The 25,962-nt window shown below is 37.5% G+C and overlaps 1 protein-coding gene across 7 annotated transcripts in view; it reads right to left on the bottom strand.

The window, feature by feature from the left end:
• INTS7 (integrator complex subunit 7) overlaps window positions 1-25,962 on the bottom strand; it is a 101,389-nt gene that overhangs the window by 43,886 nt on the left and 31,541 nt on the right. For all 7 annotated transcript variants that reach the window (XM_055234963.2, XM_055234966.2, XM_055234964.2 and 4 more), the window contains 3 exons: window positions 8,975-9,092; window positions 3,715-3,849; window positions 2,135-2,232 (listed from right to left, as the gene is read on the bottom strand). In XM_055234963.2, the coding sequence (XP_055090938.1) occupies window positions 2,135-2,232; window positions 3,715-3,849; window positions 8,975-9,092 (351 nt within the window). The remainder of the gene's footprint in view (window positions 1-2,134; window positions 2,233-3,714; window positions 3,850-8,974; window positions 9,093-25,962) is intronic.

Below are 25,962 nucleotides of genomic sequence, written 5' to 3'. Positions count from 1 at the left end.
GAACCTTTCTTGGCCATCTACGTATGTCCCACTGTGCTGAATCCAGTATTTTACTGACACCCACAATTGTTGGAAAAAAGATTTGCTTTGAAAAAAAGTTTTTTTTTTTTTTTTGAGATGGAGTCTCGCTCTGTCGCCCAGGCTGGAGTGCAGTGGCGCCCTCTCGGCTCACTGCAAGCTCCGCCTCCCGGGTTCACGCCATTCTCCTGCCTCAGCCTCTCCGAGTAGCTGGGACTACAGGCGCCCGCCACTACGCCCGGCTAATTTTTTTGTATTTTTAGTAGAGACAGGGTTTCACCGTGGTCTCGATCTCCTGACCTCGTGATCCGCCCGCCTCGGCCTCCCAAAGTGCTGGGATTACAAGCGTGAGCCACCGTGCCCGGCCTTAAAAAAAGTTTTAAATGTACTGTGGTTCCAAGGGGATTCTGAGGATCCCCCTTGTGTGGCAACACGTGTTGCCAAACACATGTTGTCTACTTCCCTTCTCTACTTCTTATTAGCTTTCACTTAATGATATTGCTATCTTTATTGTTCATCACTGTGACCATATCACTACTTTCCTTAACATGCTAAAATGAGCCATGACTTCCTTGAAACCATACCTTAGACAAGCTAATGCTCTTATATGCGCCAATGTTTATCTAACAGTTTCTTACTTCTATTAACTATGTTTTTCCTTATTAATTTTGCACCATCACAAATTATATTTCATGTTTCACTCCAAAAACAGTAGTCTCATTTCACATTTTATTTATTTATTTTTCTTGAGACAGGGTCTCATTCTTTTTTTTTTTTGTTATGAAACTGTATTAATTTTATTATATTACCAGTAATTTCCAGCAGTTTCTCTTTTAATTTTTAAACAATTTTATTTAAAAATTAATATTTGTGAGACTAAATTCTCAAAACCAAACTTCATCCTTAATGAATACATTTCAATTCTTTATGAAAAGGAAAAGCTGTTACGTTATCTGAGAAGTAATGCATTATAGTTCATCATTTTGGCACAGGATAGGCTTAACTTGAGTTTTCTTCTTAACTTCTTTTTTTTTTTTTTTTAGACAGTATTTTTATTTTATTATTTTTATTTTTTTATTTTTTATTATTATACTTTAGGTTTTAGGGTACATGTGCACAATGTGCAGGTTTGTTACATATGTATCCATGTGCCATGTTGATTTCCTGCACCCGTTAACTCGTCATTTAGCATTAGGTATATCTCCTAATGCTGTCCCTCCCCGCTCCCCCGACCCCACAACAGTCCCCGGAGTGTGATGTTCCCCTTCCTGTGTCCATGAGTTCTCATTGTTCAATTCCCACCTATGAGTGAGAACATGCAGTATTTGGTTTTTTGTCCTTGCGATAGTTTACTGAGAATGATGTTTTCCAGTCTCATCCATGTCCCTACAAAGGACATGAACTCATCATTTTTTATGGCTGCATAGTATTCCATGGTGTATATGTGCCACATTTTCTTAATACAGTCTATCGTTGCTGGACAGGGTCTCATTCTTTCACATAGGGTAGAGAACAGTGGTGCAATAATGGATCACTGCAGCCTCAACCTCTCAGCCTCAAGCGATCCTCTCACCTCAGCCTCATGAGTAGCTAGGACTACAGGTGTGCCCCATCATGTCTAGCTAAATTTTAAAAAATTTTTCTGGAGATGGGGTCTCAGTATGCTGCCCAGGCTGGTCTTGAACTCCTAGGCTCATGCAATCCTTCCACCTTGACCTCTCCAAAATGCTGGGATTACAGGCATGAGCCACTGTGCCTGGCCTCATTTCACATTTTAAAAATCTTGCATATCTCTAAGATGATTTCTGTAACTAAGTGAAGGTGAAAATTCCTTAAAATATTCTTCCCTTGGCTTATAAACTAGGGCTTATACCATTGGGAAATTAATGAACGCTTATGTTAAATTAATGAACATTTATGAGTTGGCTGCAGTCATTTCATCAGTTTTTTTTGTGGTTTTATCAGTTAGATTAAATCAGTGTGGTTTTATCAGTTAGATTTAGTCACTTAGATTAAAACTTCTAAGAGTACAGGAGCTATGTCTGCTTAACTTTGCTTTCTATTGCCTAAGACCATCATATATATCTATTACAACTTAATAAATAAAAGTTTTCACCTTTAAAGTGGCCTGAGCACCTGGACTATCATCTTGACTACAAAGTACCAGTAGGGATTCCAGGCCAAAGACAGCATCTTGTTCCAGGGCCAAAAGATCTAGAAGAAAAACACTAAGCTTTATGATGGTCAAGTGATGTGTGTACAAACACACACACACATCTATATGCACACACACACACTCTCTTAGAAAAAACATTAAGGAGTTTAAGATGCAGGGAATTATTAAATGGATGAACCTAACCTTCCTTGAAAAAGTACATGTGGCATTACTCCTAGAATGTAAAGTCTATCTTCAGACTTTATTTCTACCACTTTATTGAAGTATTTATAAAAATATACACATTAAATCAAGAGCTAAAGCCACAAAGCTATAAATAAAGCAAAACTGAAATAGTGTCACCAGCTTAGCTAAGGAAAATACTAAGAACAGCAAACTATGCAGTATGTGTTAATCTCCCTAATCAGAAATAAATTATGCAGGTCCATTTTTACCTAAGATGTAACAGTTTTCAGCTTCTAATGAAACTTGAACCACTTTTAGGAAATAATAAGGTCTCCACATAAACTTATTAATGTTTTAAGTCTGACCATAAAGAATGAACCTCTTAGATGTCTCATGAAATAGCAGTACTACAACATCTTTTCACTACCATAGGGTAAAAATTTCTCTGAAGGTTTTAGAAAGTTCTGAATATATTAGTTACCTTTAGGTTAATATATTTCAGTGCTGAGAACACATAGCAGTTTTCTATGTTACATGGGAGAAAATACTCTTTGCGATGCCAATATAAAACAGGCTTAATTATCCAAATCAGAATCAACTTTCAACTTTAAGAAATGTTTCCTGAGTGTAGAAGCTTGGCAAACAGAGTAAAGGCTAGTGAAGGTCAGGTTGCTAGAAAGGAACAGGTACTAGGAACAAGCAGTGCTGAAGGCTAAGGGCGATAAGAGGAACCACTGAGCTTGTAATCCTTAATAAAGATCAAAATCAGCACTGAAACAGATGGAACATCCAAAATGCATTTCTTGTTCTTGAACACAAGTCAAAAGATGTTAGGTAGACAACAAAATATGTGCATTATTTTCCTTGCATGTCCTCGATTATGCAAGTCAGTTTAATGCCACATATACCTAGAGTAAATTCTGTGAAAATTTAATTCACATTGGTCTATGAATTCACTTGCCTCTAGGTGAAACTATTTGTTATTTAAGTCCCTTGAGAACCTAAGTAAATTTTCTAGGTTTTTGTATAAGTGAACATACTACCTTATACAAAAGGGGTAGAGTCCTAAGCAATCTCTAACCACCAGCACCATATATGCAAAGGTAAGCAGTGGAAGGAAATGGGCAATGCTCCATAAAACCTTTCAGTTCTACTCCCAAGGTCTTCATCTCTTTATTATTTTTCACAAGGATAAAGTAGTCTTAAGAACACATGCTCTAAGAACACTTTGAAAGGAGTCAATTTGTAGACCAAGGCACACAAGCTAAAAATAAGGGATTAAAACAAATCAAACAGAATTCTGTCCAAGGTCTAAACCAAAGTTTATATATAGTATCAGTCCTGATCAAACTTACCCTTTTCTTGACAAGAGACAGTTATATTAGTTAGGACTCTAACTCCATGAGCTGCAATGCCCCTGTTATTATAGTAACAGCACTCTTGGGCTAATTTGACTAAATCAGAAGATCTGGGAGAAGAACTCACATTTCCTAAAAAAGCAGAGAAAAGTAGTAGAGATTGTAATTCAAATAGTTCAGAAGCAGTTCAGCTTATAGGTTCAATTTTCTTAATTTTTGAGAAAAATCTCTAACAATAAACTTCAACGAAATTGCCTACCACAATCCCACTATCAATACATATCAGCGTTTCTCTCCATTAAGGTACTTAAAATAGGTATGTGCCAACAGTTTCATAATGACTACGATCTAAAATCAACATATAATTTCTTAAAAAATATTAATAAAAACTGACTAACAGTACAAAAGGCAAAACAACTATCCTAAGAGTTCAAATGAATTCTGATTAAAACAGGTATCATTACAGGCCTCTTGTCAGACAAAACCATACTTTCAAGATAGGAGAGAAAAGAGAAAAAAATTCAAGTTTGCTTTTTTTTTTTCCATCTCAGATTGCTGGCATACATTTATACCTCAAAAGGTTTACATAAGAATTCATGATTTTAGAGCTGGAAAGAATCTTGGGATCATCTGATTTAACACACCCTATTTTTACAGATGAAATCAAAGCCCAAAGCCCCAAAATTTTAAGAATCTTGCCATTAAGTTCATAAAACTTACCAGTCGTGTACTAATGCCCCTGTTATTATACTCTTCTGCTTTATACCTTAAATTCCGTGCTATAAATTGCAACAATTTTTAAAATTCACATTTGAAATTCTGGAATGCAACATTCATGTTGTAACTATTGTAATTCACAGTAGAGAAGTCCTCAGTTATAACTGAATAAGCTTCAAGAAAATAAGGAGATTGGGGCTTGTTCAGCTACTTAAAAGAGTCTCCCATTCCTGTCTTCCTTTCCTCTGCTTATTTTTCCATGATTCTCGTCAACTTCAACTTTGTTTCTCATACCAAGGGTGACCGTATTTTTTGAGGCTGAAAGGGACACTATTAAGAATTACAACAGACATAAACCATGAATATCTGAGGTGACATGGGACCTATGGTCACTTTATTGATTTCTGGTTTAATATAATACAAGCTTAGGAGAGAGCCTCAGTGTTTTTTGGGTTTTTGTTTGTTTTGTTTTGTTTTTTTGAGACAAAGTCCCACTCTGTTGCCCAGGCTGGAGTGCAGTGGTGCGATCATGGCTTACTACAGATCACAGCTCACTACAGACTCAAACTCCAGGACTCCAGCGATCCTCCCACCTCAGCTTCCAAGTAGCTGAGAATACAGGTGCATGCAACCATACCTGGCTAATTTTTTTTGTTTTTTTGTAGAGACGGGGTCTTGCTTTGTTGCTCAGGCTGGTCTCAAACTCCTGGCTTCAAAAGATCCTCCGATCTTAGCCTCCCAAAGTCTTGGGATTACAGGTGTAAGCCACCATGCCTGGCCCCTTCAGTGTTTTTAAGTTAGGCAAAACATTAGAAAGATGAATCTATATCTTTATTTTTTCAAAACTTTGGAAACTGTATTTCCTCTATTCTTTTTGTCCATGGGATATGGACAATGCGGAGTCATCTATAAATTTACAAACATGTTTTACAACTTGTTTTTTCTTTGTTTTATTCCTACCAACACTACCATAGAAAACTTAGGAAAAAAACCCAGAAAAATCCAAAGAACAATACAAAAATCATACCAAATTTCACAAACCAGCATGACCTTACTGTTAATTTTCTGAAATATTTCTTTTAAATCTTTTTCCCTATGTACAACAGTACAATTTAAAAACTCACACATAATCAGGATATGTAGATACTGGCCAATATCCTGCTTTTAAAATCTAATATTTTTGAGCCTTTTCTTATGTTTTCTAGGAATATTATTTTTAATTTAATTTTTATTTATTTAGTAATGATTTTCTAAGATAAACTCACAAGGCTCACAAGGTACAACAAAGAGTAGAAAATGGTAAAAGGATAGTGAGAGAAAAGTTTTCCTCCCCCACCCAATGTTATCAGATTCTTGTGTATCATTCCAGATTCTATAAATTTACAAGCACATTTATTCCTTTCTTTCTTTTTCCTTTTCACATACTGTTTTTCATCTTGTTTTATTTCTCTTTAAATATTATATCACGGAAACTGCTCCATGCCGTATTTTCTTTTTCGTAAACTGCATTGATTTTTACTGCAGTGATGTGTCATAATTTCTTTGAGTCCTCTATTGATGGACCTTTTAATGCTATTACGTCCTCTACTAAGAAATAATATTTTGCTATTATATAAAATGGTGCTGAGAATAATCTTGTATATATGCCATTTCTCAATGTGTGACTATGTAACTAAGATAAATTCCTAGAAGTGGAATGTCTGGGTTATCTGTAATTTAATGAGTATTTCCAAATCACCTATGTACAAGTTTAATAATTTACATTTGCAGCAGCAATGACTGCTTACCCACACCCTTGTCGACACACCATGTTTATCAAATTTCTAAATCCTTGCTAATCTGATGGATTAAAATTATTTCGAGTGTTGTTTTCAGGTGCCTTTTTCTTAAATATGTCTGATATTGAACATCTTATATATTTGAGCCATTTGTTAGTGATGATTTAGACATACTAAATTTAAGTTTGCTTTTTAAACTACTTTTGGCTACATTGAAAAAACCTAATCAACGGAAATAAAGATTTACCATTATTTACGGAAATAATTTAACTTTGGAAAATCCTTGACTTTTATTTTTTATAAATATTATCTAGTCTATTTATTTAAGCCTTTGCTTAATTCCATATATAAGCCAAAATTAACAAACTTCAATGAAAGGACAAATACCTAGCTTGAAAAGTGTTTAAGTATTATAACCCAACATAACGCTAATACATGTCTTTGGAATTAAAAAATGAAGAAAAAGAAAGTTATGGTGCATGTAAGTCAGTTTGGTACAAAAGAGAGAATTCTGAGTCAGACCACTGAGTTCAGGCCTAGGCTCAGACACTTCACAAGTATGTGAACTTTGGACATATCGTCAAACCTCTGTGAGTCTCAGCTGCAATACTTATAAACTCCTTTGCATATGCCTCACTTGAAAGGCTGCTTGAATGGGAAAGCTCTCATCTATTATAATATACGATTAAGACTTTGTCTACCACAGCTCTTTCAAAGTGCAATGTCGGTGAACGAGGTTAACCGCAAGCTAAGAAACACACTGGCTGATATATGCAGAAAAAGAATAAATGGAAAGCACCTTAGGTATATGGTAGGTTGTTTATAAAGAAGGCTGTGATAATCTCTCACATCCCTTGTGGACATGCTCCTTTACCATGTGATCTTGCAATTCCATGTGACTTACTTTGGCCAATAAAGCACTGGAAAACAGGCTGCAAGCAAAAGGCTGACAAGTGCTTGTGTGTTGCTGGCTTGCTTTCTTTTGGCTCCAACCAACATCCTGAAAAAAAACCCAAGCTAGCCCACCAAGAGTCACATGGATAAAAACTAAGGTGCCTCAGCAGAAAGCCTTTCAATTGCTAGCATGTGAATGAGGCCATCTTAGACCATCCAATCCTGGTCATACGTGACCATAATCACACGAGTGACCCCGAGTGAGGCCGATAGGACTGCCCAGCTGAGAACAGTCAAAATGGCTGATTGACAGAATTAGAGCAAATAAAAAGGTCATGGTTTTAAGCTACTCGGTTTGGGGTGATTTTGTTAGGTAGCAATAGATAACTGATAATGTACGTCAGAGAATCACTGGAAAGCCTGCAAAACTAATAGGAAAACAAGGTCAGAAAATAAATAAGAAAAAGGCCAGGGAGCAACCAAGACCACAGCCCAAAAGACCATGCATGGAATTAGTCCAGTGAGGACACAGCAGCCATTGTTACTGATTATTTCATGTCACAGCTTAACTTCTGTCACGGGGTACCAGACATAGCAAACATCCACTGCTAGAGTATATTCTGGAAACAAATGTTGCTCTGTCATTGCTACATCACCATATCCCCATTCTCTCATATCCCCACTTCCTTGTTGTTACTGGCTCCCAATTCAGTCTGTGGCATGGAAATGATTAGTTGAGTCCAAGCCACATGTAAGCACACTAGCTGGAAGGGAGGTGTGACAATAGAGTATCAGGTCTTTTTAGCTTCCTATTAAGACTTACATGGCAGGGACCTCCCTACACCTAGAAAGTATCATGTACTATGCGGCCATAAAAGGGACAAACAAATGTACATTACAGTTCTTTAATTCAAACTAACTGACTACAAAAGGAAGCAACAGAGGTTCCGCAAAACTTGCATTAAAACAAAACAACCAGCCCGGGCACAGTGGCTCATGCCTGTAACCCCAGCACTTTGAAAGGGCAAGGTGGGTGGATCACTTGAGGCCAGGAGTTTGAGACCAGCTTCGGCTAAATGGTGAAACTCCATCTCTACTAAAAATACAAAAATTAGCCAGCCATGGTGGCGGGTGCCTGTAGTCCCAGCTACTCGGGAGGCTGAGGCAAGAGAATTGCTTGAAACTAGGAGGTGGGGGTTGCAGTAAGCCAAGATCCCCCCACTGCACTCCAGCCTGGGCAACAGAGTGAGACTCTGTCTTAAAACAAAACAACAACAACAACAACAAAAAAAAAACCCAAAATGACAAAAAAGTTTAGCTTTAAGTCTGTTAGGTAAGCAAGCTCCTTACTGGGCATTAATGAAAGCATTTCAGAGTTAATCATCTTGAATAGGTAACTAGGAAAGCGTTATTGGGCTGGAGTCAAGTTTTATTTTATTTGTTTTCCAGAGAAATAATATGCACCTAAAAGGAAGCATATGACATTTGCTCTTAAAACTCACTACTATTTGATCTTTGAAATGTACTTAAATTAAATTCAAAGGGCACTTTGAGTCAGAGATACACAAAAGCAAACCAACTATTTTAAGCATCCTCAAAAATATTTTCACCCACATATAATTCAAAAAAAAAAAAAGGACAAACCTAGAAAAATATATTATTGACTTAAGATCAAGGATGCGAGATGTTGTTATCATAGGCATTAGTTAAGAAATCATGTTCAAATAAATCACTAGCATGTAATGGAGTATGAGATTTTTGAAACTTTTCCCTGATGTTAAAGCTTTATAGAAGAAACAACCTGAAACATAAATATGGATAAAGGAGTTAGCACATTATTTATATAGTATCTCCCTTCTTCTCCTTACCTGGAACTATACTGAAGTAATGTTTGATGGCGATGGTCCCTGATAGTGTGGAAAGGACAGACAACATCCCTAGTTTTAAGCTGTCATAAGGAGTCTGGAGGGCACACTCACAAAGTGCCTGGAATGCAGAAGAGAAATGAATATAGAAGTTAAAACATCAATATACTTCTAAATTGTCTACTCCATTTACATTTTCTGGCTTTTAGAAAAATTATATATTAAGGACTTTTTTTCATGTTAAAAAACTTAAGTCGAGGCCAGGTGTAGTGGCTCATTCTGGTAATCCTACCAGTTTGGGAGGCTGAGGTGGGAGGATCACTCTAGCTCAGTAGTTTGAGACCAGCCTGGGCTCAAAGTGAGGCCTTGTCTCTACAAAAAATTTGAAAAATTAGCTGGGTATGGTGGTACGTGCCTGTGGTCCCAGCTACTTGGGAGGCTGAGGCAGAAGGATCGCTCAAGCCCAGGAGGTCGAGACTGCCATAAACCATGTTCACACCACTGCACTCCAGCCTGGGGGACAGAGCAAGACCCTGTCTCAAAAAAAAAACAAAAAAAGCACTAGGTCAAACTTCCAAACTCTTTAGGGGAGCCTCAGGAGGCAGGATAACTAAATGTAAACTATGTTGATACATAAAAAGGACACTAGGTAGAAACTAAAGAATTATGAATAAAGAATGAACTTTGGTTAATAATAACAATGTATCATATTGGTTCATTTATAACAAAAGTACTATACTATTATAACATGTCAATAATAGGGGAAATGGTAGGGGAATATGGGAACCCTGTGTACTATCATCTCAATTTTTCTGTAAATGTAAAACTATTCTGAAACCCCCATCATATTTTGCTTACTTAAGAGAGATATGAATATTATTTCATATATGTGTAATTTTTAAAAATAATGGCGAATTGGCCGGGTGCGGTGGCTCACGCTTGTAATCCCAGCACTTTGGGAGGCAGAGGCGGGTGGATCACGAGGTCAGGAGATCGAGACCACGGTGAAACCCCGTCTCTACTAAAAATACAAAAAATTAGCCGGGCGTGGTGGCGGGCGCCTGTAGTCCCAGCTACTCGGAGAGGCTGAGGCAGGAGAATGGCGTGAACCTGGGAGGCAGAGCTTGCAGTGAGCCGAGATTGCGCCACTGCACTCCAGCCTGGGCGACAGAGCGAGACTCTGTCTCAAAAAAAATAAAAAAAAAATGGCGAATATGGAATTCTATCTAGTTTCTAAGTGAATAGAGCTATCTTCCTCCCATTTCTGGTCATTTACTCTACTCTTGACCAGGTAGTTTGAAGTATTACCAAACATAAGATGCTAGTTTTTCTTTTTTTTTTTTTTGAGATGGAGTCTCGCTCTGTCACCCAGGCTGGACTGCAGTGGTGCTATCTTGGCTCACTGCAAGCTCCACCTCCTGGGTTCACGTCATTCTCCTGCCTCAGCCTCCCGAGTAGCTAGGACTACAGGCGCCCACCACCATGCCCGGCTAATTTTTTGTATTTTTAGTAGAGACGGGGTTTCACCATGTTAGCCAGGATGGTCTTGATCTCCTGACCTCGTGATCCGCCCGCCTCGGCCTCCCAAAGTGCTGGGATTACAGGCGTGAGCCACTGCGCCCGGCCAAGATGCTAGTTTTTCTTTCAATGCAGTGAACTATGAATACATAATCACAGTACAGTGACTCTTGCCTTATCCTTTATCACATGATTCTGTATCATATAACTGCAAGTAATATAACAAGTCAAATAACTATTTTGTTAAATTAATTTCCATTCTCCCACAAAGACAAAGGTTCAGAAAATAAGCAAAACTTAAAGTCTAAGGAAAAAAGTTAAAAATAACATTTCAGAAAGGATTAAAATAAATTTAATATGACCATCAATAAAAATGTCAACAAAACTGCAAGATGATTTAGATTATCTGATTTTAAAGATCACGTGGAAAAATAAAAATCAGAAAACATCCAGAAAAACTGGCAAGGAAGAGATTCAAATATATACTAGAATTTAATATATGATAATGGCATTTTAAATTAAAGATCCCAGTTAATCAAAACTACAAAGACAATTGACCAGTCATTTGGTAAAATAAAACTATATCCCTGGTTTTTTTTTTAATGGCAAATAAAAAACCAAAACTGTAAAAAGTACTATGAGGTAACATGGAACAATACAAAGTGAAAAGATAATTGGCAAACCTAGAAAAAAAATTCACATCATATAACATCAATAAAGGGCCAAGAACCTTATTATATAAAAAGTTCTGGCCGGGCACAGTGGCTCACGCCTGTAATCCCAACACTTTGGGAGGCCGAGGCAGGAGGATCACCTGAGGTCAGGAGTTCGAGACCAGCCTGGCCAACACGGTGAAACCCTGTCTCTACTAAAAACATAAAAATCAGCCAGGTGTGGTGGCGCCTCCCTGTAGTACCAGCTACTCAGGAGGCTGAGGCAGGAGAAGCACTTGAAGCCAGGAGACAGAGGCTGCAGTGAGCCAAGGTCGTGCCACTGCCTTCCAGCCAGGGCAACAGAGCAAGACTCTGTTTCGAAAAAAAAAAAAAAAGTTCTTACTAATAAATAGGCAAAAACTCAACAAAAATTTGGTATTTCACAGAAAGAATGTACACAAATGTCTTTTAAATAGTCTAACCTCATTCACACTTTGAAAATTTTAAATTAAAATGTGTCACTTTTTACCTATCAGACTGACCAAGGTTAAAGTTTGATCATACATAACACAGAAGAATATGGGGAAACAGGTGCTCTCACACGTTGTCAGAAGAGTAAAATGGTGTAAATCTCTCTGGTGAGTCATTGGTATTAACTCTCAAACATTCTTAAATATCCAACATTAGACCTAGAAATTTCTTTTCTGAAAATTTATGTTCACAAAGGTGATTTTTTACAAACTATTCAATGTAGAAATGTCAACAGTAACAGTAAAAGTATCAGAAACAACCTAATGTCCATCAGTGGGGAACTGGGTATATAAAGGAAGTACCACACAGCTGATAAAAAAAAATGCAGTAGATCTAGCTGCTAATATAAGATGTTCCCCCATATTGAGAGATAAAAGGTTTAGAACATGCACATAGTGTATTTTCACTTGCAAAGAAAAAAAGATGGGGCATACACATGTTTCCATATTGATGAAAAAGTTTAGGAAGGATACATAAGAAACTATTAACAGTGATCACTTCTGCAGAGGAGACCTATGAGAAGAGATGACTTATATTTCACTCACGGTATACTTCTGAGCTCTAGAAATTTTTTGTCATATACATGAATACTTTTTTGACTGAAAGAAAAACTTAGTTAACAAGAAAAACAGCAGCAGCAGCAAAAATTATCATGAAAGGAATGGAAATAGACCTGAAAGATGCAGTATGTTCCTGGTAACTGAAAGGAAGACAGTCTAGGTAATGCATACACATACTCTGGCAATTAGGCCAGAATATGGGGTGTTTAATTTTGGCCTAAGAGGAGATATGTTCAAAAGGATAGAGGCTAAGTAAGATGGGCGAGATTAGGCCGGATGATATAGGGCCTTAAAAGTTAGGCAGAGTAATTAAAACCTGATGAAAAAGGAAAAAAAGAAGCCAGAGGAGAGAATAATGGCATCTAAAGTGTTAGGGAGGATAATTCTGGCAAATGGTAAATAAAGTTAACAAGCAGAACTGAGAGTTAAGGATGCCAACCTATAGCCTCTGGCAGTAATCCAGGCAGGTGGTCATGATGGCCTGAACTAGAACTTGGTGGCAGGAATGGAGAATAGTGAATGAGTATGACAGACATTTTAAAAGAGATTACATATCAAGGAATGAATAAGGATTCAGTAATTATTGCAAACTTTCAAATCTAGTAACCAGATTCCATTTAAAAGACTGAAATTTATGGGGGATAAACCAATTTTAGAAAAAGGACAGAAAATAGGATGAGATATGAAGTCCAAGAAGAAATATCCACCAGGCATTTGGAATCTAAGATACAGCAAATTTTTAATTGGAAGACTCACATCAGAACTCCGGCTCTGCCATCTACCATCTCTGTGATCTGAGCCAATTACTGAAATATTTGAGTCTCAACTCCTTTGTCTGTAAAATGGGGTAAATATTTGTAAAGAACTGTTGATTTTCATAAAAAACACCTCTAGAAAAATATACAAGAAAATAGATATTGGTTGCCACTGGGCAAAGGAGCTGTGTAGATGAGAGAACAATAGGTGGGAAACAGTCACTATACATCCTTTTGTAGTTTTGGAATTTTGACCACATGAATGTGTTGGCATTTAAAAAACTGAATTAAAATTAAAAATCAAATGTAAGTGAGGTGACATCTATTGTCTGTAAGATTACAAAGCCACTGAAAGTCAAAGCACTTTGCAACCCATACAGGCTACTATGTTAGAGAGCAATGTAGAAGCTCAGGTAAAAGGACTAGATTGTTGGAGGCCCTGCAAACTGGGATTAAGAAAGGCCGTAAGAATGACAGAGAATAAATGGTAGAAAGCAGAGAGCCATGGACTCAACTTGGAAGAAAAAGGGCAGTGAAGAATACAGAGAAGGTACAGGTTAGGTAATGTAATGAATGAGTGAGGACAGTTAAGTGCCAAAGAGGCCAAGAGAAGGGGCAGGTTGACAGTGCCAAATATAAAGTACCTAAGCAAAGTGACAGGAAAACAGATCAAAATGCAAGTGTATGAAAGAAAGAGCAGGGGATGAGGAAATAAAAGCAGATATAGATGCTGTTTTTGAAGTTCAAAAGAATGCATTTTTAAAAAGTGATTATTATTTAATACTATAATTTATTATGTATTTATTCAAGCACTTAGGCCATTTCCGTTTGTTCACTTTTTGTTACCTAAATTGGCCTGCCTTGTACTGTTAACTAGCTTGTGATTAGGACTAATATCCTAAACCAAACAGCCCCAGAAGTTAGGAACTATGTTCTATATTTATATGTATTCCATATTATGTCTCAGATTGCTCTATGTATAATAGATATTTAGCCTTCTGTGATAATAAACTAGGTGAGACATTTTATATGAAATGATATTAATAATTTTAAATAAGAAGAATTTTTACCATTTAAAAAACTGAATATTAGAAAATCTTGTGATAAAATTATTTACAATGTTATATTCTGTTTCTGTCACCTAGCACATTATTGGGAACCTAAAGCAGTCTCAGTAAATAAATATTCGTTTAAGCCTGGGCACATAGCAAGGTCCCATCTCTACTAAAAATTTTTTAAAAATTATCTAGGTGTGGTGGGGCGCATCTGTAGTCCTAGCTACTTGGGAGGCTGAGGTGGGAGAATCACTTGAGCCCAGGAATTTGAGGTTGCAATGAACTACAATTGTGGTACGGCACTGCAGCTTGGGCAACAGGGTAAGACTCTGTCTTAAAAATAATATTAATAAAATAAAAAAACACTGATTTAAAAGTTCATTAATCCAAATCAGTAAACTTAACAGAGCAAATCATGAAGTTCCCCAGAAATGGTACATCAATCACATTTCAGTATAAAATCTGGTTCGTGGACATTACCTATTACAAAATTGTTACCAGGACCATTTTTCATATCAACAAAAAGGAAAAACTGTCTTTTCAAATGGAGTCCTCTGTCTCATTCATTACCACTGGCTTCTTCACTAGTTGGTCTAAATTCCCCTCTCTACTGGCTTAACTGACTACTCAACTAGAGGCTCTGGCCTGAATTATTGTTTTCTGGGTCAATCTCTAAATAGGGGCTTCTCCTACACCCTGGAATAGGACTGGCCACCAGGGATATGTTCCAGAAAAGTATAATAAAAAGAAGTTTATAATCTTTAAAGTAAAGAAAAATGTTATGTTTGAAAGTATTCTGTCAGAGACATAATACCTCAAAACTTTCTGTCTCCATTGTACTAACTGCAAAGAAAAAGATTATTACAAGAACTAATTCACAGGCTGAACTTGTCACTCCTCCTAGTCACAGGTAAGGTACAAATTAGAACCTCTCAGAAGAGATAATGCTAAAAATAAAATTTACATCTTTGAGACTATCTGGAACAAATAATATTTTGCTCTGTAACAGAGAGGTTGCATAAATCAAATATTCTCTTCCAGTAAGACTATAGGCCGGGCGCGGCAGCTCACGCCTGTAATCCCAGCACTTTGGGAGGCCAAGGCGGGTGGATCACCAGAGGTCAGGAGTTCAAGACCAGGTTGGCCAACATGATGAAACTCTGTCTCTACTAAAAATACAAAAATTAGCTGGGTGTGGTGGCAGGCGCCTGTAATCCCAGCTACTTGGGAGGCTGAGGCAGGAGAATCGCTTGAACCCAGGAGGCAGAGGTTGCAATGAGCCAAGATAGCATCACTGCACTCCAGCCTGGGCGACAGGGTGAGACTCCATCTCAAAAAAAAAAAAAAAAAGACTACGGCATCAGATATTGTAAACTATTAATGGAGATTAACACAAGCCAAGATGGTTATTTATCCCAGCATGGCATCAAAAAAATCTAAAGAAAAATGTAAACATACTAAAAAATATTTTTCCTATGAAACTATTGTTTTTGACTACCTTAATAATAATAATAATATACTTGGACCTTGATTTAGGCCCTTCCTTCTTTCAGGTTTTTAAAGGTATACAGAATGAAAGCTATTCATTTAAACCTGAAATATCTGATTCCATCTGAAACCAACAAACCAGAAAAAGTAGCAATGGAAATGGACACAATGTGAACTTGAAATACTAAAACTCAAAAACAACCAGCAATGATAAGATTGGCTGACAGAAAGGCAGAAAGTAACAAAAGAAGGAAAGACAGAAGGAGAGAAGGAAGAAGGGAAGCCCTATAATTACTCTTGGTAATTGTAAAATAATGATGGAAGAAATAAGTAAAAAACCTGTTATACAATCACTCTTGGTAATTGTGAGTAAAATTCAAATTCAAAATCAACACCTTATTACTTTAGAAAAGGTTAAATTGTTAGAACTATTTTCCCCTGCTGTATTTCAGTATTTTCAAAAATATATCTAGGCTACAAAAAATGATTAATTGACAACATCTGTTTAATTAAAATCAACATGCTCAGGATTCAGCCGCAATGGAAAAAAAATTCTTTTTTTTTTTTTTTTTCTTTTGAGATGGAGTGTTGCTTTTGTCACCCAGGCTGGAGTGCAATGGTGCAATCTCAGCTCACTGCAACCTCTGCGTCCCTGGTTCCAGCAATTCTCCTGCCTCAGCCTCCTGAGTAGCTGGGATTACAGGTGTGTACCACCACACTCAGTTAATTTTTGTAGTTTTTTTTTTTTTTTTTTTTTTAGTAGAGATGGGGTTTCACTATGTTGGCCAGGCTGGTCTCAAACTCCTGACCTCAAGTGACCCACCCGCCTCGGCCTCCCCAAATGCTGGGATTACAGGCGTGAGCCACTATGCCCAGAGGAAAAAAATTCTTCACGGAAGAAACAAACATTAAAAAAAAAGTATGTTCAATTAAAAAAAAAAAAAAAAAACACAAAAAGCCATAAGAAACATAAATCAGAATAAAAATTCAAGATAAGATATGGTATAATGAAGAAATAATAGTAAGCTGTGAAATCAACAAAACAATTACATTTAACTAACTGTTAATGTGGTTGTAAAGCTCAATGCAAATATTATTTTTAAAAATTATTACAAAAAAGAAACGTCATAGTATTTAAAAAAGATAACTGGCAATTAAATTCCAGATTACTTTAACATGATATGGGGGTGAGGGGAAGATGAATGGCAGCAGAAAAGAGAATTAGCCCTCTTAAAATTTACAACATTTCAGCCATCATAATTTTCATTCTTAATGTTAATAATTATGCCTAATTAGCATGGTAAAATCTTTTAACTCACTAGAGGAAGACAAGAACAAAGAAAACTTGATCAAAATAGCAAAGAAAAGCAATGGGACAAAGGAAACAGAAAGCATTACAGACAGCATAAAATAATGATGGAAGAAATAAGTAAAAAACTTGTTATACCAATAAATGTAAACAAGTTAAGGTACATCTTTTTAGAGACTCGAATTAAGTCAAAAGAGGTAAATTTTTTTTCTTTCTTTATTTTACCTGACAGCAATAACTTCAGCATCAAAAGAGGTAAATCTAACTATAAAGATCACACCTAGATGACAGAGAAAGGTTAAACGGATAATAAAATTGGCAAAGACTTAAAAGATACATGCAAAGAAAAACAAGCAAGTGGCAATATTAACAAAATGAATGAGGCCAAGGCTGCAAATAGAACAGAAGATTCTTTTATGCAGACAAAAACTCTCTATGGAACAAGACAGCCCTAATATTTTTAATTGAAATGGTTAGATATTGCGTGGTCTGAATATTTGTGTCTCCCCCAAAATTCTTATGCTGAAATCCTAACCCTCAAGTCGATGGAATTAGGAGGTGGGGACTTTGAGAGGTGATTAGGCCATAGGGAAGGAGCCCTCATGAATGGGATTAAGTACCCAGAAGAAGCACAAGGGAGTGTGGTCACCCCTTCCACCATGTGAGGGCCAAAGCAAGAAGACAGAGAGTGGGCCCTCACCAGACACTGAATCCGCTGGAGTCATGATTTTAGACTTCCCAGCTTCCAGAAATGTCCGAAATAAATTTTTGTTACTTATAAGCAACCCAGGTTATGGTACTGCTACAGAAGCCCAAATGAACTAAGAAAAATATAAACTGGAGTGAGAAACTAAAGACTATCAAAATTTCACACACTGACAAGAGAAAAAAACTAATTTAAGATATAGTATACCTAAGTAATATCACCAATAAAGTAAGAGTCAACAGAGCTTATAGAAAATATGTCTTCTGGCCAGGTGCAGTGGCTCACCCCTGTAATCCCAGCACTTGGAGAGGCCGAGGTGGGTGGATCACTGGAGATCGGGAGTTCAAGACCAGACTGGTGAACCCGGCGAAACCCCATCTCTACTAAAAATATAAAAATTAGCCAAGCATTGTGGTGGGCACCTGTAATCCCAGCTACTCAGGAGGCTGAGGCAGGAGAATCACTTGAACCCAGGAGGCGGAGGCTGAGATGAATCAAGATAGCACCACTGCACTCCAGCTTGGGCAACAGAGGATAACTCCATCTCAAAAACAAAGCAAAACAACAAAAAAATATGTCTTCTTTTCAAACCCCTGAACTGTTTACAAAAAGTGAGCCTACAATGGACCACAAATAAGCTTTAAGAATAACAAAAAGCAACAACAAAAATTCCACCAACAAATACGGAAAACTAATAACTTCAAAAGCAGAAAACATTAAACTAATGCCATGATCAAACAAGAAATAAAAACTGCTCTCATGGATATTTAAAAAAAATCATTTACAGTAGCATTAAAACCATGAAAGCCATGAAAGATTTAGGAATGTATCTAACAAATTATGTGCAAGATTTGTATGCTGAACTAAAAACCACCCATGTGGCCCGGTGCAGTGGTACACGCCTATAACCCCAGCACTTTGGGAGGTCGAGGCAGGCAGATTGCTTGAGCCCAGGAGTTTGAGACCAGCCCGGACAAAATAGCGAGATCTCATCTCTACAAAAAAATACAAAAATTGGCTGGGCGTTGGTGTGCACCTGTGGTTTCAGCTCCTTGGCAGGCTGAAGCGGGAGGATTGCTTAAGCCCGGGGGGTCAAGACTGCAAAGAGCCGTGATAGCACCACTGCACTCCAGCCTGGGCACTGGAGTGAGACCCTGTCTCAAAAAATAAATAAATAAAAATAAAAACCACTGATAAGATGAGGGATAAAAGACTACAAATTGGGTACAGTGTATAGTGCTTGGGTCATGGGTACACCAAAATCTCACAAATCACCACCAAAAAACTTACTCATGTAACCAAATACCACCTGCTCCCCAAAAACCTACGGAAAAAACAAAACAAAACAAAAATACCACTGATGAGAAACTGAAGAAGAGCTTAAAAAAAAAAAAGAGAGGCCAGGTGCAGTGGCTCATGCCTGGAATCCCAGCACTTTGAGAGGCTGATGTGCTGGAATCCCAGCACTTTGAGACCAGGAGTCTGAGACCAGCCTATGCAATGTGGCAAAATACCATCAATACAAAAATTAGACAGGCGTGAAGGCGTGTACCTGGAGTCCCATCTACTCAGGAGGCTGAGGTGGGAGGATCACCTGAGGCTGCAGTGAATCATGATTGCACACCACTGCACTCCAGCCTGGGCAACAGAGTGAAACCTATCTCCAAACAGAAAGAAAAAAAAAAATAGGGAGAGATGTACCATGTTCATGGATCAAAAAAACACAATACTATTGGCCAGGCACAGTGGCTCTCGCCTATAATCCCAGCACTTTCGGAGGCTGAGACGGGCAGATCACTTGAGATCAGGAGTCTGAGACCAGCCTAGCCAACATGGTGAAACCCCGTATCTACTAAAAATACAAAAATTAGCTGGGGGTGATGGTGTGCACCGGTAATCCCAGCTACTCGGGAAGCTGAGGCAGGAGAATCACTTGAACCTGGGAGGTGGAGGCTGCAGTAAGCTGAGATCACGCCACTGCACTCCAGCCCTGGTGACAGAGCAAAACTCCATCTCAAAAAAATAAAAAAAAAAAACAAAAAAACCCACAATACTATTAAGATGTCAATTTGTCCCAAATTGATCTTTAGATGTAAAGACCAAGAAAAATCCCACCAGTCTTTTTTTGGTAGAAATTTACAAACTGATTCTAAATTTTACATGGAAAGGCAGTAGACCTAGAAAAGCCAAATTTGAACTCTTGGCCTCAAGCGATCCCACCAGCTCAGTCTCTCAAGTAGCTAGGACTGTAAGTGTATATACCACTACGCCTAGCTGATTTAAAAAAAAATTTTTTTTTTGTAGAGACAGGGTCTCACTATGTTGCCCAGGCTACTCTTAAACTCCTCACCTCAAGTGATCCTCTCACCTTGGCCTCTTAAAAGCACTGGGATTATAGGCATGAGCCACCACATCCCACCCAGCATAACAATTTTGAAAAGAAATACTAAGGTAGAGGACTCACACAATCTGATTCCAAGAGTTGCCATAAAATGATGGTATTCAAGACAGTGTATTATTTGCACAGACCAATAGAACAGAACAGAATTTAGAAATAAATCCATACAGATATGGTCAACTGATTTTCAACAAAGATGCTAAAGTAATTCAATGGGGAAAGAAAAGTTTTCCCCACAAAATGGTGCCACAACTGGCTATCCAAAGCACCTTGATGCCTACCTTGCACCATACACAAAAGTCAACTCAAAATGGATCACACAGGGCTATATATAAAACTTAAACTATAAAACTTTTAGGAGAAAACTTTTGTGACTTTGGATTAGGCAGACTTCTTAAATAAAATACAACCTGTAAAAGAAAAACTAGATCGATTTTATCAAAACTTAAAACTTCTTTTTAAAAGACAGATACTAAAGATACATATTGAGAGGAAATATTTGTAAAACATACATCTGATAAAGGATTAATATCAATAATATATAAATAACAATAACAAAAAGACAAAAAACCTAATGAAAAAAGAATAAAATATTAGAATAGGCACTTCACTGAAGATACAGATGACAAATAAGCCTGTAAGATGCTCAACATCATTAGCCATTAGGAAAGCACAAAATAAAACCATGATGAGATACCCCTGCACACCTATTACACAACCATACAACACGAAGTGCTGGCAAGGATACAGAACTAGAACTCTTATACATGGCTGGTGGGTAAGTAAAATGGTAACGCAATTTTGGAAACGGTTTGGCAGTTTCTTACAAAGTTAAACAGAATAAGTGTTTACCACACAACCCAGCAATTCCATTTCTAGGTATTTACCCAAGAGATGTCACACAAAACCGTGTATGATTGCAGCTTTATTCATAATGGCCAAAAACCCAGAAACAATCCAAATGTCCGTCAACTTGTGAACAAACAAACTGTTGTATGCCCATATATCTGAATACTGCTCAGCAATAAAAAGGAATGAACTATTGCTACGTGCAACAACATGGATAAATATTAAAAGTATTATGGTAAGTGAAAGAAGCCATATCCAAAAGGCCACATACCATATGATTCTATCTATATCCTGGAAAGGCAAAATCACAGCAACAGAAATCAGACTGGTAATTGTCAGGGGCTGGGGAAAGGACGGACTACAGAGGGGCCTGCAGAAACTTCTGGGGGTAATGAAAATCTTCTGTATCTCAATTGTGGTGGTGGTTTTCTATATTTGTAAAAACTCATCCAACTGCATACCTAGAAAAGTTTCTGTAAATAAATTATACCACAATAAATCTGGCTTTTTAAAAAATGCATTTCAAACTAATGGCAATGTAGAACAATACAAGACATAATTTACAAAATGTGGTCAATCTGTACCAAGAAGCAAATTAATGGTCTTAACTGCTTTCATTATTAAACAAGAAAAATAAAAATGAATGTTCCAAGCACTTGAAAAAGGTAAGAAAGCAAAGCTTCTGGCAAGTCTAATCAAGAAAAAGGGGATATATAGGCCGGGCGTGATGGCTCATGCCTGTAATCCTAGCACTTTGGGGAGGCCGAGGCGGGTGGATCACCTGAGGTCAGGAGTTCAAGACCAGCCCCGCCAACAGGGTGAAACCCTGTCTCTACTAAAAATACAAAAATTAGCCACGCAGGGTGGCTCATACCTGTAATCCCAGCTACTTGAGAGGCTGAGGCAGGAGAATCGCTTGAACCCCAGAGGCAGAGGTTGCAGTGAGCCGAGATGGTGCCACTGCACTCCAGCCTGGGCAACACAGTGAGACTCTGTCTCGAAAGAAAGACAGACAGACAGACAGAAAGAAAGAAAAAAAGAAAGAAAGAAAGAAAGAGAAAAGGAAGGAAGGAAGAGAAAAAAAGGATATAAACACAAATGTACAAGATAAAAAAATTTTTTAAATCAAAGATATTAGAAGTTATAAAGACTCTTTATGCTGATACTAATGAATTTGAGAAGTAAATTAAATGGGAAACAAATGACCAAAACTGATTCCAGAAGAGGTAAAAAACTGACAGGACAATAACATGTAGTGATTAGAAATGTTCTCAAAACAACTATCGCTGGAAAAAGTTCTAGATTCAGATAAATATATGGTACTTTTAAATTTAGACCTTCAGAAACAGAAAATTCTGTTATAGTTCTTAACCATTCCAGAGTATAGAAAGAGAAACTTCTCCGTTCATTTTACTAAGAAAGCACAACCCCAACCCTACAATCTGTCAAAGTATTCAAAAAGGAAAAACTAAAGAATAAACTTACCTTTAATATAACTTACAGCTACCCTTAAAAAAGCATTTATTTGTATGTGCCAGACACCACATTATATATTGCTTTACTCAAATATCTTACCTGGCAATCCTCTATTTCCCTAGTTTATTTGAATTTCTGTGTTTCCTTAAAACCTTTCTCTTTGCCTCCTCCATTTTTACCCATACCTAATGACCATGTTTCCTAATTACCTAACAAAACAAAACCCAAAAAAATCCATCGCAAGAGATTTTCTATAACTTTTTACCATAATACCTACTCATTCACCTACATTAGGCTTCTTAAGGTCTTCCTTCCTATTCTACATGAACTAGAGAAAGCCGATCTACTTCTACACTGGGTCCCTTCCAGTCTCACCCACTCAAGGCCATTGCTCTTGCAATTCTTCCTCTCTACCAGGTCATTTCCATCAATAAAAAACAAGTTTACTCCTCCCACAATAAAAACAAACAAACAGCGTACCCTTTAGCAATACCGTATCATTTCTCTGCTCCCTTGAGAGCAGAATTCCTTTTTTTTTTTTGAGACAGTTTTGCTCTTGTTGCCAGGCTGGAGCGCAATGGCGCAATCTACGCTCACTGCAACCTCCGCTTCCCAGATTCAAGCGATTCTCCTGCCTCAGCCTCCCAAAGTAGCTGGGATTACAGGCATGCGCCATTACACCCGGCTAATTTTGTATTTTTAGTGGAGACGAGGTTTCTCCATGTTGGTCAGCCTGGTCTTGAACTCTACCCACCTCGGCTTCCTAAAGTGCTGGGATTACAGGCATGAGCCACCACGCCCGGCCCAGAATTCCTTTTAAAACGTTTTCTACAGTAGGCACTCAATATTCATGGGTTCCGCATCCACTGATTCAACCAACTCCAGACCGAAAGTATTCGAAATAATAATAAAAAAGAATAATACAAATAAAAAAACAACATAATACAACTATTTACTTAAAATTACATTGTATTAGGTATTACAAGTAATCTAGAGAAGGGTCGGTCCTGGAATCAATCTCCAGCGGATACTGAGGGACCAGTGTACATTCACTGCCTTAAATCTCCCTCCTGTTTTTCTGCAGAATCCATTCTAGTCAGTCTTTTACCCACAATCTTGCAGCAAAATTGCTCTCTTAAGGTTATCAATGACTTCATATTGCCAAATGCAAAGGTGAACTATCAGTCCTTATCTTGGCGAATATGGCTGCAGTAGCTCTCATGGTAGATCAAGGTCTTCTCCCTATAAAATATTATTCTGACTTATGTATCACTGGCCACTCCTTTTCAGGCTCCTTTGCTGGTTGTTTCTCAGTTCATCATTCCCTAAATCTTCTCTAGCCATATTGTCTCCCTAGCTGAGTCACCTAGTCTCATGGCTTCAAATACCATCTATAAACTGATAACTCTCATATTTATAACCTCAGCTGGATCTGTCCACTAAACTCCAGGCATATGTCCTTGACATCTCCACCTGGATGTCTGACATTTACAGTTTATATACTCAGAGGTGAACTCTTGATTTTCAAGAAATGAGTCTCTCAGAGTCTTGTCCATTCCAAGTAAATGACAATTGCATTTGTTGATGGTAAAAAGCTTAGAGCCACCTTTCTTTCTCTACACTATGCCAGGAAATCCATCAGCTCTAGCCTTTAAAATATATCCAAACTATTACCACTTCTCACTACCACCCCGACTACCTTGGTTCAGGTAACCATATATTTTCTAATTGGATTATTTGTAACTGCCTCTTAAATGTTCTCCCGGCTTCTTCTGCCTTTGGGCTCCTACAACCTAGTCTCAATATAGCTAAGCCAGAGATAATCTTTTAGAACTTAAGTCAGATAATGTCCTCTGCTCAGAATCTTCCAGAGGCAATCTATCTCATGTAGAGTAAAAAGCTAAAGTCCTTAAGAAGGACTCAAAGGCCCTAAATGCCTATTCTTCCCTACCATCACCTAACATCACCTCCTACTAATCTCCCTTATTAACAGTCACACTGACCTCACACTCATGAATGTTCTCACTTCAAGGCCTTTTGGCTTTTCTCCTACTGATAATACTCTTCCTTCAGGGGCCCACAAAATTGACATTCCCTTCTTTAGGTCTTTGCACAAATGTCAACTTCGCAGTGAGGGTTTCCCTAACCAGCCTACTTAAAACTGCAACCTCCACCTTCCATATTCACTAATCTTCTTCCTGACTTAAGTTTTCTTGGCAGCATTTATCACTGTCTGACGTCTCTGCCTAGCGGAAGCAAATGCAAATCTCTACAGGAATGTACTTTTTAGTCTGAGCCTCAAAGAATTCCCACACATACCTCTCCAAGAATAATGAGTAGTTCAAAGTGAAAAACAACCAGGTATACAAGGAAAAAGGGTATAGAAATAGAGAGCAGAGACAAATCTGCAGACTTTAGATAAACCGAAAAAATAATTATTGAACTAAAACATATATAAGAAGAAATTACCAAGAACTCAGCACAAAGAGATAGAAAATAGGAAACAAGATAAGGAACATGAAGCATTAACAGGAGAAGGGTTATCATACATTTAATAGGAGGTCCAGAAGAAAAGGTGAGAAAAAGAGACAGCGGCAATATCTGAAGAAATTACAAGTAACAATTTCCCAGAATTGCCGAAAGACACCAATCTTCCGATTCAAGAAATCAAACATAGCCTAGACAGTTTAAAAAGAAATTCACAACTAGACATTTCATAGTGAAACTACAGAAAATCAAGTCAAAGAGAACAATTTTAAAGCAAAAAAAAAAAAAAAAAAAAAAGAAAAAAACCTTCCAAAGAGTATTACTATTTTTCAGTGGCAATAAAGAAAACCAGTAGACAGCAGAATGGTATCTTCAATGCCCTGGGAATTCTATCCCGAGAAAGCATCTTTCAAGATTGAGAACAAAATGAAAGCATTTTCAGGCAAGCAAATATTGAGAGGGTTTACCACCACAGACTCTCACTCAAGGACCTTCCGAAGGCAGAAGGAAAAGTAAGTAGGAAATAGCTGAGATGCAAGAAGAGCAAAGACAGTGGAAGGTGCAAATGAACAATGAATTTCCTAAACAATAACAAAACTGTATAAGAAAAAATAGTTTAATTGTATTTTATTTAACTTGTATTTTAATTATACAAGACAATAATACATAAAAGTGTAGAGTGATGAAAATGGCATTCAAATGTGTTCAAAGGACTTTTAGCAGAATTAACTTCAGACTGATAAAAATGACTATAAGTTATATTTTCATTTCTAGGATAACAACTAAAAGAATATTTAACAAGACTGTATACTTCCAGACTAGTCAAGTCAAATGGAATGGTAAGATATCAAAAATAATCAATACAGAAAGAAACCCCCTCTCCTCCAAAGAGTGAAAAGGAACAGGGGAGACAGAGAGAAAACACAAAATAAAATGGTAGATTTAAACTCAAGTGTGTGATAAATCACAGTAAATCAGATGAATCAAATGCTCCATCTGAAAATGACAAAGACTGCCAGGCTGGATTAAAAATAATCCAATTAGGCCGGGCATGGTGGCTTACACCTGTAATCTCAGCACTTTGGGAGGCTGAGGCAGGTGGATTGCTTGAGGTCAAGAGTTCAGGACCAGCCTGGGCAACATGATGATGATTCTCTACTAAAAATACAAAAATTAGCTGGGTGTGGTGGCACACGCCTGTAGTCC

This window comes from Symphalangus syndactylus, chromosome 19, assembly GCF_028878055.3.
Source record: "Symphalangus syndactylus isolate Jambi chromosome 19, NHGRI_mSymSyn1-v2.1_pri, whole genome shotgun sequence".
Lineage (NCBI taxonomy): Eukaryota > Metazoa > Chordata > Mammalia > Primates > Hylobatidae > Symphalangus > Symphalangus syndactylus.
Note: the sequence above shows the minus strand (reverse complement) of the source record. Positions and strands in the feature narration are given on the sequence as shown.